A 14,934-nucleotide genomic window follows, 5' to 3' on the forward strand; every position below is an offset into this window, starting at 1 on the left:
TATAAAGTACCTAATTCGGTACCCATCCCTAATGGTAGGGATGCAGACAAACAGCGGGCCATAGGAGTTATGTAGTTCTTGGGACTGTTCCATCAGGAACTAAAAGTTCTTGAACTTTCTAGTTGAGTAACACTCATTGCAAACAAACAGATTGAGGGTTCAATTGGAAATGAGTAGAGACCTCCTCATGGCTCGCTTGTTGTATTCCATTTTAAAGTGTGATTATTCTTTCGACATATGTCCAAATGACCCTCACTAAGAGTGGAAACACCCTCTATCTTTGTAAAACTTGTAAAAATGACTCACATATGGAAGCACCTTTAAGGTCCATCTCTCTGCTGCTATATATGTTGACCAACAGCTTGGTTGATGCTGTTTCCAACACAGCTGAACTACTGCTCAGCTTAAAACTACTGTAATGTGTAAACCTCTGATCCCTAAAGAGAGGTGAAATGTTTACCAGAGCTGATAAAAAGTGATGTTTTCCTCTTCTGAGCATTATCAAAGCCAAGACTGTCTGACACTTCACTGTATTACACCATGCTAATATTGTACTGGCTTTCCTTCTCTTACCACCGAAAAGTGAGGAAACATGGGGTGAAAAGTGTGTCACGATGCCACAAACATACTCCACATGAAGCAGCAACGCTAAGCGAGTCTGACAGCTTTATATCCACTCTGAAACACTTTCAGAGACTCAGAGAGGAGAGGCTTCACCTCGGCTTCCTCTCAGTTATTTATTCTACCATGCAGCGTTACAGCACCTTCATATAAAGCTGCAGACACAATCTGTGCAACAACTGAACAACACTCCTCTGATCTGAGCGCCTGACGGACAGCTTGTTACAGTACAATACCTGATGTACAATCCCACAATACACGGCTGCAGATCATCTCTCTGCCTGCCACACTCCTCTCCCCGTCTTCACTCTTCCATTCACCAATCCCTGCTCGTCTTTTCTGCAGCTGGAATGAATCGCCTGCCACAGTAACAATCCTCGGAGCCTCTTATTACCCATTTCTCCCTCTCCCTCTTTCTCATGGAGACGCTCCTCTTTGAACAAAAGGCCCTCCTATCCATCCTCTGCTCCCCTTTCTCCTGCTCCATTCATGCCTCATTTCATCCCTTCAATGGTCTTCACTCCTCTGTTTCTCTAATAGACAATTTGATTTTTCCCTCATTGAGGACTTGATCAATTCCTCTTCTGGGAGACATGAAGAGGCAGAATTAAAGCCTGTGGTTATGGGAGTCATAAGACTACAGAACACATAACAAGAATTAATATCTGAGGCTGCACACAATCCAGGATTTCCTGTGTGTGTTTGTGAGCAAGGGTTTTATTAGCAGGAGAGGAGGAGCTACAGGTACAGATGACTGAGTAAAGAAGTGAAATGAGCCAAACTTTTGTGGTTTCAATCCTCCAAACTCTGCAAAATCAAATATTTAAACTGAAGATGCAAAGAATACCAAGAGAATTTCAAACCCATCAGTGATACGCTTCCCTCAACAACACTTCCTCTTTCTCCAGCTTCCATCCTCCAAAAACGTCAAGCTACTTTCCCCGCTGCAGTTTGTGGATGTGAGCAGCAGGACGAGAGTGAAGGACGAGTCGGTCCATCGATGTGTTTGGCCCTCGGGGTTCAGGTGGAGCTGCTTTGGCTCTCTGCGATAAGAGCCAGCTCTGCCATCCCCGGGACTTTCCTCCAGGGTTGATACTTTTAAATAACCCCCGACACACACCTTTGTGTGTGTCCAAGAAGCTCATCGGAGTCCATGAAAGGACGGAAAAGGAAAGGAGAAGAGAAGGTGGAAGCTCTCCTCTCTTGTTCCTCCCCTACCCTCCTGTGCTGTCTCCCCCTCCTCTCCTCAGCCTCTCACTGGCTCCCCCTCTCTGAATGGCTGTCTGATAAGCGCTGTGATTACATTGATTTGGTGTAGGGCCATTTCCACCGTCTGTCCATCTCCCTTCTCCTCCCCTGCCCTCAGCCCTCCACCCTTCAATAGAAAGGAGCTGCTCAGAGATGCTGCAGGTGCAAAGATCTGACAGTTTGGACACACACACACACGGAAAGCACACAACACGGTGAGGTGTGTTAGAGAAGAGTGTTAGAGGCCACGTCTGTTTGCAGTCAGAGGACTTCTGAAGGTAAAGGACACGTATGTATTATATGTCAACACAAAGAAACCAACACTCAAGAGGTTTGCCTGCACCTTTAGACCTGAGCCCCGTTTCTTCACTTTAGTGTCAAAAGGACTCAAAGTCTTGGTATTTATACAGTAGATGGTTTAACCCACTGTTTGTACTCAATTCAGGGTTTTGGTGTCCCCCCCCCAAAAAAAAAAAAAAAAAGCACACCGTGCCATGCAATGTGATTCAATGAGAACTAGAGAACAAGTTCAGGCTTCAACGGACATCTTTCCCAGATGAAGTTAGAGAAAAGCATCATGGGAATACGCCAGATGCATCTCTGGACCTTTGCATGTTGACTGTGTACATCAGCTCACACTAGCTGCATGCTCAGTTTGGCACATTGTAGGACACCAGACAGCTGGAATCATGAGAGTTACACACCAGCTATATACGATCAGGTTTTGTCGTACTTTGTTTTATTTTGAAAGTGACAGGGTGATTTTGGGTAGTTTCTGTGTATACTTCCTGTTACACTCAACCTGCTTTGGTAAACTGATGCGTTACAGCTCCTGCATCCAGAACATTTAGGAGGATGGTGAATCTGCCGTGACCTGGCGGAGCAGGGACGCAGCCAGACCACAAGTGTGAAACTTAGTAGGGCTGGGCCAATTTTGCTATTCTTGCAATTTGATCTCAATTGCGATTCTTCGATATTTACGATTTTCACTTTATTTTTTTTTAACTCCACCCTCTGCTGGAGAAAAGTGGTAACTTTTTTTCTAATCCAGCTTGTTAACAAAGACTGAAATGAAGAATTGGAATTTATATTAAAAATATTTTTTGACAAAGAATCCTGATTTTGATATTGTTTAACAAAAAATCTGGATAAATTGGTTTTTAATTTCTTGTTCCACCCCTATTGACTACAAAAGAAAACCTATCTGATGCTGTGGCTGTGGCTGTTGCTAGGCGCTACCCAAGTAGCTGCCTGTTGCAGCAGCTCTCTCGTCTTTGTCCGTTTCTTGTAGTTTTTTTTTCGTCTCTTTTTCGTCATCTTTGTATTTGGAGTGGATCATCACTTTATATGGTTCATTGTTGGTCATGGACACCAAACTTTTTGTGGCTTCGGTGATATTTTTTACTACTTTTCCTCCTGTGTTTGTCTGGAGATCCTACATGTAACCATGGCTGCATTGTTTACATGCAAAATTAGCTGTTAGCAGCCTGTAGCATGTCAATGCTAACTAGTGTAGGGCTTGATGATTTCCCTCGAGCTGAGGAGGAGGAGGTGAGGACGACGTGCTGGTTCTCAGGTGTGAGCTGGGAGGTGACGACGTGGACCTGTCCTTCCACCCATCGTTGCTGGGAACGTGGGATCTAGCTCCGGGGGATGGACGAGCTAGCTGTGCTAACCCAGCGGCATCGTGCTGTTCACGGACGTGGCTGACGGAGCTGACATCGGACGCCGGCGACACATCAGAGGAGCTTCGCCTGCTGTGAGCAGACAGGATCCAGGAGACAGAGACTGAACTGACTGCTGGGGAGGCTCAGTCCTGGACCCTGTGGAGGTGGAGACTGACTGGGCTGGAGATTGGTGGACGAGTGGTGGACGGGATGTCGTCATCTAATTTCTTATGGACCTTTTTGCACTTTCTATACTCTTTCTTACTTTTGTTTTCTTAATTGCTGCGGTGACTCCTGAATTTCCCCTCGGGGATAAATAAAGTATTTTCTATTCTATTCTATTCTACAAAAGAAAACCTATCTGATGCTGTGACCCATCTGGTGTGTTTTGGCCGTTAGATATTAAGCACCTCGGCTCTAACTGTTTTCAGATTGCTAACTAACTAGTCTACTGTAGTTAGGGATGTCAATGTAGACACGTGACCGCAAATGATCAAAAGTGACATGACTACTGGGTCCAATATGTTTAGTTAGTTAGTTACTAGTCAACGGCAGAAGAAGTTATTTGTTTTGGCTCAGTCCACAAACTCAGCTCTGCTGCTCGTCCCACGCATACACTTTTCTTACAAATGTGGCTCTATTTAAAGGGAAATGAACAGGCTTTCCAACAGTACAAGATGTATTCGAAGGAAGAGTGTTACAAAAAATAAATAATCAACCAAACACAAGCTGCCTTACTTTTTGTGCTAAGTTAAAATGAGATATTTCGGGTTTGGATGCTGCATTTCTTTGAAAGAGGGTTGTAGTTTTCAACCTTTTACTCTTATCTTGTGATAAACAGAGCTTTGTATTTTAATGCTCTGGTGATAGTTTTTTGGGATCGTTTAAAATTTAGAAACATCTACATATATCTGTTAAAAGAAAAGTGTTTTTAGTTAGTGTTATCCATATTTTTCTACAACCTGAATATACTAACACAATCTGATGTCAGTGCAAGGCGACAACATGTTTCTTTCTTCTGCACGTTCTTCCTCGCCACCTCCTCTTCTTTCTCTGATGCAGAAAGTGAGAAAGCATCGCATGCAAAACAACCTCCTGCTGTGTGCAACATGTATGAAAGGTCAACCACAGACGATGATAAAACCTGAGTCTCTGAAATAAGAGGCTGTAAAGAACGCTCTGCTGGATTGCTCTAATTCACACAGATGAACTTCCTGTGACATGTATCATACTCAGAGTTAATAAACTGGAATATCTGAATGAGATTGATGAATAAAAAGATCACACCGAACATAGCTCTGCAGATATCACCTGCAGCTGCTGATATCTGAACTAAAACCTCCTCTGCAGACAAGTCAAATGACTCCATTCAAACAGCCGCTGAACAAATCATGAGAAATGTCCTCTGGCTGCTCAGAGGACTAAAGGATGAATTCATCCAGCTATCATCATCACCAGAGGACAATCCAGCACAATTATCAATCTTGATAAAAATAGGCCTCAAATAATGTTCAAGCTCATCCTTGTCCAATTACCCGGAGCAGAACCTCGCCGCACAAAGAGCCCGACGCCCTTCAAGAAGAACACTTACACCTGTTAAAAGTACATCCAGTGTGTGTCTGATTTAAGGCGATCATTGTGTGCAGTTCAGATGATATAACCTGCTCCGAGTGTGTGACTGTCTTTGTTCTTATCAATGATCCCAAGTAACAAAATGTGCCCTACATCTGTGTGTCGCTGTGCCGCTCTGACTGGCCTAGATCTGAAGTGACGTCTGATTTTGTCTCGACAAGTTGGGTGTCATTCAGATCCTCTCCCAGCATTCATCTCAACTACAAACGAACGCCTAGGGTCTCAGTGGAGCCCCTCAGGCAGACGTGCCAGACGACTTCTCTGCTGCTGCTTGTCTGGTTGGCACAATGTGGCTGTGAAGGAGCATGGAGTTTGTCAGGCGAGTGTGTGAGTGTGTGCGGGTGGTACATGTGTGATGTGTTGTGAGCTGACACATTTATTAAAAGGAGCTTCTGAAAATAGACACTGTATACATATGGCCCAGGATCTCTGTATGGAGAGGCCCCAACTGAAAACACAGACGAGCTTTTATTTAGCACAGAGAAGAATGTCACTGCTAGAAAGCACAGGCTGACATTTAGCTAGAGAGAATGAAAAACAAGGAAAAAAACAAAAAGTAGAATATTCAACCAGCCTACAAGAGCCAAGCTTGAGGAGTTTCCTCGATTTTTGGTTAACCTGAGCCTATTAAATGAAACTTTGTGTTAAAGTAAATAATGGAGTATAGCTGTGATCAGTTGAGCTGTTAACTAATCGAGGCTGATGTTAAGATCAGCTGATGCTCTGTGGGCCAAGCTTGACTTAAACAATTTCCAGCAACATCCTGAATCATATGTTGAATGATCTTCCATTGGTCGGTGTGTGAGCAAGATTTAACAACCGTCCAGACTCTAAGTATCTTTGTGGTATAGCTGCCAAAATATTTGATTCTTATATAACTTTTATTACCACATACTTTAAGACCTTGACTTCTCTATGACTTTGATGCTCAGTACTGAAAAGTACAAAGACTTGCACAACAAACTGATCCAAAGCTGCTGCAGGACAAAGAGAGATAGCAATGGTGGTTGAATGACACACAGGAATAGCAAAGAGAGTGATAACTGTTAATGAAAGCAAAACAGTAAAATAGAAAAGTAAGAGGTTAAGGTCTGATTATTGTACAACAGTCACACTACACGATAATAACGTGATGAAGCTCTGCAGTTTCCAGTGTTTGTTTGCATACTAATCCTGCATCCTAAGTGTTCTTGGTAAAAAACAAAGCCAGTCTAGTAAACTTACCCTGACCCGGTCCAATTACAGAAATTAAAACCAACGTAAAACTCAACTACTTTCTTTTGCAGCAACGCCTGCTTTTTTCACAAGCTAAGCTAGCAGGTGACTGTGATATGAAATAAGTATAACATCATATTTTAGATGAATAGTTAAGCAAGTTGCTTTTTACTTTTTTTTTTTTTTTACTTTTTTTTTTCTTTTTAAGAAGACAGATTGAGTACTTTCATTCTTTTAACTCATGTTATTATTTTCTATTGCTATTTTCAGTCCAGTCTGGTCAAGTTTGGACCCTTAAAGTCTCACTGATGTCTTGATCTTGACTGGTGTGGTCTTCACTACGGCAAATCAAGCGTAGTGTTAGTTCAGGCAGGCCACGACGTCCACCTCCTATTGGAAAATTGTATTCAGAGCAGGCTATTGAAACAGCTGCTGGCATTTTGCAACCCACCTCCTTCTGCCAATGTATTCATGTTGATTACTATGCTCTGTCTGGGTTTTATTTTTGCTGCTTCACTTCCTGCTTTTGCCATTCACGTTGGCTCGTGATGGGCAGGAGGGTGTGCTCTTCCTAATGAAACTGTGCAAGTTTATTAAGATCCTGACTGAACTACTTGCATTGTTTGTAGCTTATGCTGCTGCAAAACCAAAACAGGAATGAGCTAGAGATTTCAAAAGCTTATGATACTCCAATATTTTGCAATACTTTGACCTGTGATAAAATATTGATTTTTTAACTCTTAATATTGATTATGTTGTTAAAACAAAAATTAATATTTTAGATGAACTGGAAGTACAATAAGTCTTCTGCACCTCCACTGCAGTAGGTGGCGCTGAAGAGCTGCTCCACTGTATGTTGCCCATATGATCTTTAAGTATATTCAAAATATTTTATTCCTAAACTTGATAATGTGGATTTTGATGCGTAAACACCAATATATACCCTTTTATTTTGGGTCAGTTAGTTTAAGATCATGTAAAGTTTAATTTTTAAAGTGTAGTAGACTGATAAAATAATCATAGTCATTTTTTGTGGAATATTAGTTTTTTATGAGTTTACACCAACTGACATTTATCAGTTTCACCAACTGACCACATGTTTCACCAATTTTTTTTTCTTTGCAACATTAGTTTAATGTCACAATAGTATGTGACAAACTTGACACGCTTTATGTTTTCAAGTTAAGTGAATATATGAAACCTGGCATCTGACTTTCATTATTTCGAAAACAATAAAATAGTAAAGCTGTTTTCAATCAAAAAGGTAACTGAATAGAATATCACAATATATCACAATATTGTGACACTGTGATAATATCGTATGGTGACCCAAGTGTCAACTTGTGACGCATATCATATCACCCCTAGAATCAGTATTGTCTGATTTTTAATAATAGCATGTTGGGTTTTAGAACTTAGGTACTGTTTGGTCCCTGTCTTGTTTCGTGACTCTCTGGTCTAAAAATGGAGTCTGACTGTGGGTGTGGTGTTCGTACCGCTGAGCAGGGGCTGGTTACGTCTGTGCGATGACGGCAGCGGGCCCACTCGTTCCAGCCGCTGGTTCAGAACTCTGCTCAGATGTCCTGTGTGACGAAGGCTGCCAACCGTCAAGCTGTGCAGGTACACCGGCTCCACAAAGTGGCTCAGCAGCGCCCCCTGGAGGCCCAGGATATTCCATCTGAAAGAGAGAACAGCAGAGAGTGAGGAAGTGAAGGAGGAAGAGGTTTAACGGTGGAGGGAGGAATGCAGGTGTGGGTGGGTAAGATGGAGGGAAGGTGAGACAGAGCGAGAGAATCAAGGAAAAAACAGCAAAAAAGAGAAAAAGGGGAGGCAGGGAGGAAAGAGAGTGAGCTTCAATGACAGGTGGAGACAATTTGATCATTATCTTGATGTGGGACGTGATGAATAACAGCGTGGACAGACAGCACACATCATCCTACAGACACACACATCCTCAAAGCATCACCAACAACAACAGCAGCGGCAGCACAGCCAAAGGTCAGTGCATCAGCATTCATTACATGGAACAACACATTAGCATGTGTGCATTCATCAGTGCCACAGAGGTTAATGCACTGCAGGAAGAGCTGCGTCGATCGCACGCCGCTCCGTTTGTGGATCACTTCAGGATTTGTGTAGAGGGATCCACGAGTGACACAAAATCACTGTGAGGCTAATCCTCGCGCCTGATACTGTAGCCAGCTGGTCGTGTGCCACTTTCAGCTGAAACCCTCTCTATTTAGCCACCAGATGCTAATTTATGAATGCAAAACGATAATTAGCATGTTTATTATCGCTCCTGCCCTTCATAGAGAGAAAGGGAGCAGCGTGCTCTCTGCTGCTCTGGACTAATGAACTTATGCCAGGAACAATCAAAGCCTGCACGCCATGCTACTAATTTTCAGATCATTGTTCTTTTTGTTAATCAATGTCTCTTTATCATGGATGCAATTAAAGCAGTGGCTCGTGTTTTTCTTTCAGACTTCATAATCATTCATTATAGCTTCTTTCCATCTCCAGCAGTCAGTTAACACACCTGCCTACGCTCTACCTGCTATCAGTCTGCAGGATCCGTCCTTTCTCTTTCAAACAGAGAGAAAGAGAAGGAGGAGCACACGCACTCACACACACCTCTATAAAAAAACACAGAAATAGTTTAGCCTGAAATATTAATTTACCCAGAAAGCGACACCGTGAATCAGAAACATCTTCTAATCTCATGCAAGAAAAAGCAGCCATCTGGCTTGGGCGTGTGAATTTAAAGAGAGGAGAGACCTCTCTCCGTCTCTCTATCTTTCTCTGTCTCTGTACATCCACCCTTTTCTTCCCTCCCCCCGCTAAACATCGACCATTAAAGTAATGTGTTCATCTGCATAAAACCGCACTGAAATTGAGAACATCATCGTTATATAAAAAGCCATTTAGGCCCCTCAATTAAATCCAGCTGTCGACTTCAAATCAAATGTTAGCGAAGGAGCTCGGCTCGGCCGGGATTAGGAAAACAAAGCGAGGATCATCAGGTGAAGCATCGCACATTATCAGAACTGTTTATGATGGGAGCAAAGATCCTAAAATCCCCGGCGGTCAAGGCTGAACTAACTGTAATAAAGTGCAGGAGCTGAAGGAAGTGGGAGAATAAAAAGGTAATGGGAGGTTGCAAAATGAGTGTGACAGAGGACGAGAAGAGCATCCAGGGGATCACTTTAAGACTGCAGTAAGTGTGTGTGTGAGTGTGTGAGTGTGTGAGTGTGTGAGTGTGTGTGTGAGAGAGCTCTCAGTTCCACCCTCCACCCTGACCTTGATAAACTGGCCCTTGGTGACCCACTCACTTTAACGACGGCCACCCATCATTTACACCGGTATAAAAAAACTCAGAGAGGAGGCTGCGGAGCAAAGCGAGTGCGTCTGCCGTCTGCCCTGCGTGGCGGGCAGAGGGGCAGAGGAGGGGAGGAGGGGAGAGGTGGAGGGGATTTGTGGGAAGGAAAGAAAAGCAGGGTGTCCCCCCTCCCTCCTCAGTCACTCTATTTTTTTGTAAAGTAATTGCTTTCACCCCCGTTGGTGACCTGGGTAGATTTAATCACACCATCTCCAGCCCGGGCCAACTGAATCAAATTGGTCAAATTAACAGAGGCTCCACAGGAGAAGCTTCACCTCTGTGTGTGCCTGTGTGTGTGTGTGTGTCTCAGCGGTAGTCCTGTATGGCTCGGTTGGCACAGTGCGACGCTTACTAAGCTGAATTCATGGCTTCAGTTCCTGGTGAGGCTTGGCACCAGAACTGAGCCGATATTAAAAACTGATTGAAGACACGTCCAGGTAGCTCACCTGGTGGAGCGGACCATGAAGGAGGGGCTGTTGTGGTGTTCCATATATTCTACTTACATATATTTTTAAATGTGTCCAGGTGAGGTAAAAGTTTAAATCAACAGGTAATCATATATATGGATAAACCAGTGGTGATTGCTCTAAGACTGCAAGGGAAGCTCAGCTTCCCCTAAAAGTGGTGATATGTTCTGCTGTGTGTACATTTCATTGACAAAATATGAGTTAGAATTCCTTCATCTTTTGTTCAGAATCAGCTACGTATCACAGGTGACTGGTTCCACCTCCTTCTCATTCATCCCCGCAGCTTCTCAGCGCTTTAACACAGTCAGACGCTGAGCGTCCTCTGACTTCAGCAGGGAAGCGTAGAGTGGGTTGTTCCACTGTGGAAACTGGACAGTCATTAGATAAAGACGTTCAGCATTTCTGGAGGTCAATGAGGCAGTGGGCTGGCCTGGACGCTGAGCTTCTGCATGATGATTGGATGATCTGTCTGAGGCCGAATCCCTTTTTGATTGACAGTGAAATTAGTCAGTCAGCGATCTTGAAGTATAGCCCTCCACCGGAGCATCTTCTGAGTTGTTCTGGACTGATCCAGAGGCTTTATTGATGAAATGATGAGCATTGAGAGAACACTGATAAAATCCCTGGAAAAAACACCTGGTTGGTACGACAGGGTCACTGATCATTTTCTTGAAAATCAAACCCCATCAAATTTATGATGTAGGCTGGAAAGAAAATGAACTTCCACTCCTTGACTGACCAGCAGCCACTGGGATAAACCCATCTGCAAGTCTGCGCTGCAGACTGTGTTTACTCAGGTCTTTCTCACAGAGACTTATTGACCCCAGAAGCCATTAAAACCTTTTTACAATCATGGTGCTCACAATGGATCCTATGAACCAACAGACGTTCACATGCTTAAATTACAGAAACATCTTTGCTTTCCTAAAAAAAGATTGTTCCTTCACCTTTAACCTCTACCGGCATTCACAAAGACCACAATATTCTGATTGAAAAAGTCTGAAAGCCTAAAATGGAATAAAACTATTTCATACAGCTCACTCAGACTGAAGAAGCCCAGACTGAATGAATTTCTTTCTTTTGCAGAGGGTGGTTTAAAACTTTGTATTAACCAAGGTAAAAATGATCTCAAGTGATCTTGGGATCAAACTGAAGGATGACTGAGAATAGAACTCAGTGAACTGAACATAAAAACAAAGTGTACAACACAGACTGGTTTAAAAAGAATCCTCCACAAGCTGCGTGAAGCCGGGATAGACAGGAGCTTCCTAGGAACAGTCAGACTGTGTGTCACCAGGTAGAACAACAAGCTTTGTGGGCTCTTATGCTACTCCCTGCATTTAGTAGCAGCAAGGATTGGGGGATGTCAAGCTTAGCCTAAATAAACTCAAAGTAACAACAGCTACTCTAATGAACAGTCAGTAGATACCAAATGCCAGAATGCGGAGCCGATCAGACGAAAAAGTCTTAGAAAAGAAGGACAAAAGGTTTTTAATTACATTTTTGTGGTCTTTATACCTTAATCCAAAGATGACAGAACAGTGAATAAAAAAGAAAAGTAGGTGAGAGTGGAGAGACACGTGATTGATTCAAATTCAGGCAAGTGGGAAACCTCAACCATTCTGCCGCCCCAGAGTGAAATAATTTCTGCACCCTTCCCAGCTCTTCTGATTATATCTGTTGGTGTATGTGAACACCAGACCCACTTAAAATTACACATCATATAAATACTAGAAACAATTTCTTCAATCAAAAGGATTTTAGTTGAACTGAATGAATAGTTGATGTAAACATGTCATCTGATGAAGACCACATCAGAAGCTTCCAGAGGTGTAAAAAACTTTGACAGTGAGTGGATTTACATGAATGCTTTTTGCTTTTTTGACTGAAGTCTTAATTGTTTCCCTGATTTTAGCTGAGTGTGTGCCTTTATTTTATTTTATTTTATTTTATTTTTTTATATTACTTTTAATTTTTCTTTGACATCATAGGCAGATTTTTTTTTCTAAATTTTTCCTATTCTTTTTCTGGTCTTGGTTTTTAGCCTTTTATGCTTCTCTTTTATTTATTTTTTTAATGTTTGTTTTTTATTTTTTCAAGCACTTAGTAACATTGTTTTTGAAAAGTGTGACATAATCAAGTTTATTATTACTGTCATTAGTACTAGTAGTACTTGGGTCTACTACTTTTAAACTTTGGGTCTTGGCAATGATGACATCATACCTCCTCTTAACTCTTAGCATTAAATAAGTAATTTAAAGTTAATGTATATAAAATCACTTAAATAAGCATAAAAAATCTATCTTTCATGTCAGAAACATTTATTTGACCTGGGTTTATATTTTATAGTTTGATCTGTGTCACATCTAACATGGAAAGCTTTAAAACTTACACTGCTGCTGGTCAGTGGAGGGAGCTCTTTAAGTTTTGTCTTCACTTTTAGGGAGTTGTCAGAGTGTGTGTGAACAACAACAAAAAAAACAAAACTAAAAATAGACACATTATTCAGTTATCACCTTGAACACATAGATGACCAAATCCCCGTGACAATGCATTTCTCTCTGAGTGTCTGAGTCCATCCCTCTGCCTGTAAAGATGCTCTGGTGCGTACTCTTGGATGCTTCACTCCTCACACATGAGGACAGTGTGAAAATGAAGCGTGAGAGCAAAGCTGTCCTGATTTAGAGTCTCCGTCTGTCCTGCACGGGCTGCCAACATGTCCACAATACATTCATACATCACTATTTTACAACATACACAGCCGGGTTTACAAACGCTGCCAGGAAACATGGCAGATATACAAACAGGAGATAACTGACACACACAGAGGAAAAACTTGGTCATTTAGATAAATTAGGGGGTTAACGTTGGTATAAGTGGAGAACCGCCCTCAAATGTTGGCACGTGTGTGATAAAATATAAATAAACACCCCACATTTGGCCAGAAAAGCATCACTCCTATAGATCTGGAGATTACAACAATGGCGTTATTAGTACATTAATTCATTAGAACGGGATTATCTGTTAGAGTCACATATGGGAAATCAATAGTCATCACCAGGACGGCAAAGATTTCACATCCAGCATGGCTCAGGGTGACACAAACATGCTCTCTCTGTCTCTCACACACACACATGCATCGAGTAAATATCAGACCTTGGTTTCTAAAAGCTTTATTTAAACATAGATCAGCCGGTCTCATAAGGAAGCTAATCTCCTCATAAAGTTAACCCTTCAGTCAATACTCTGAACACTCGGCTCTCACAGGCTGCAGACCTCCTGAGGGAGCGGAGGAACTGATCACATGTACATGTCCAGTGTCAACCTCTGCAATAAATTAAATTGGACATATCATGCTTGTTTCTTCTTTTCACTATGCCAGACTAGGATGCCTGTAAAGCATTTCTGCCCTCAGTACAAGTCATTTAGTTCCTTCATTGCCCCACAATAGCGTTCTCAATATCCTCATTTTAGGCCATTCTGAAGATCTCGTTGAAACGCTCCGTTTCAAGAATGACCTCCAGTAACCTCGCAACGTCACAGCCCTTTGTGCTCTGATTGGTCACTTCTATCAGAGGGGTGGAGGGGGTAGAGCCAGGGGGCGGTTTTTGCAGCATGGCAGTATTTACAAAATCGCCACATCGAATGGAGCAGACCGAGCGAGTTTGCTGTTTGCCAAAACTTCACCGTAAGGCATTGATAGCACTAATAAAATGGCAGAGTGTAGGATAAGTCCTTTTGTATTGGACCCTGAGTCAGACCCTGACGGTTCTGCAGCTCAGGAGGAAGAAATTCCACATCGACACAGATCATCTCAGGACGCTTCAGTGTGGTCAGTCAAACCGGTACTGTAACATGTATAGTTTATACGTTTATACTCGGCTCTTGGTGGGTGTAACCCTCGGTGGCGGTTGTGTGACTGACATCACAGAGGAGGAGCTGCTTTATCAGATTACTCCAATAAAAAGAAACGATCCTTGTGTCGTCATGAAGGTCAAAATCTCAAAGCCAAATGTCAATGACCTATTTTCAGAGGCATCAAATCTGGTTCTAGGATATCAGAAAAAATACAATATCTCATTTTTTGAAAATTCAGGGGGTGTAAGGTCTTGTTTTCAACTTTATTATTTTATATGTAAGTATTAAATCAGGCATCAGCATGATATGTCCCCTTTAAGTCCAACATCAAAACTATCTTTAAGTTTGATTTCAACCCCAGGCTGGTGATCTGAGGAGGATTTATCTGTCTCTGCTAACAGGTATCTGCACGAAAAGCAGATCTGCTGAGTCACAAAAGACAATCAATGTCTTTCCAATCTAACTCTGGTATATTTACAAAATGTTTGTTGCTTAGAAAGAAATTACACTCCTTACTTTGGAAACCAATGCTTTTAGAAATGACTTCACAAAACTTTCAAACAAATTTAGGGTTCTTTTTAAGGTATTATTGTTACTACTACTACTATTATGATTGTGATTATTATTATCATTATTATTATTATTATTATTATTATTATTATTATTATTATTATTATTATTATTATTATTATTACCATCATCATCATTTTTAATTAAATAATAATAATAATAATAATAATAGTAATAATAATAATAATAATAATAATAATAATAATAATAATAATAATAATAATAATAATAAAATTATTATTATTATTATTATTATCATAAGACACAGGTGATGGTCACG

The 14,934-nt window shown here is 41.6% G+C and overlaps 1 protein-coding gene across 2 annotated transcripts in view; it reads right to left on the reverse strand.

Annotated features, from left to right (window-relative positions):
- adarb2 (adenosine deaminase RNA specific B2 (inactive)) overlaps positions 1 to 14,934 on the reverse strand; it is a 251,188-nt gene that overhangs the window by 5,465 nt on the left and 230,789 nt on the right. For both annotated transcript variants that reach the window (XM_074692911.1, XM_074692909.1), the window contains exon 8: positions 7,880 to 8,061. In XM_074692911.1, coding sequence (XP_074549012.1) covers positions 7,880 to 8,061 — 182 coding nt within the window. The remainder of the gene's footprint in view (positions 1 to 7,879; positions 8,062 to 14,934) is intronic.

This window comes from Halichoeres trimaculatus, unplaced genomic scaffold, assembly GCF_033239565.1.
Source record: "Halichoeres trimaculatus isolate MK-OKI-2021-1 unplaced genomic scaffold, fHalTri1.1 fHalTri1_scaffold_18, whole genome shotgun sequence".
Lineage (NCBI taxonomy): Eukaryota > Metazoa > Chordata > Actinopteri > Labriformes > Labridae > Halichoeres > Halichoeres trimaculatus.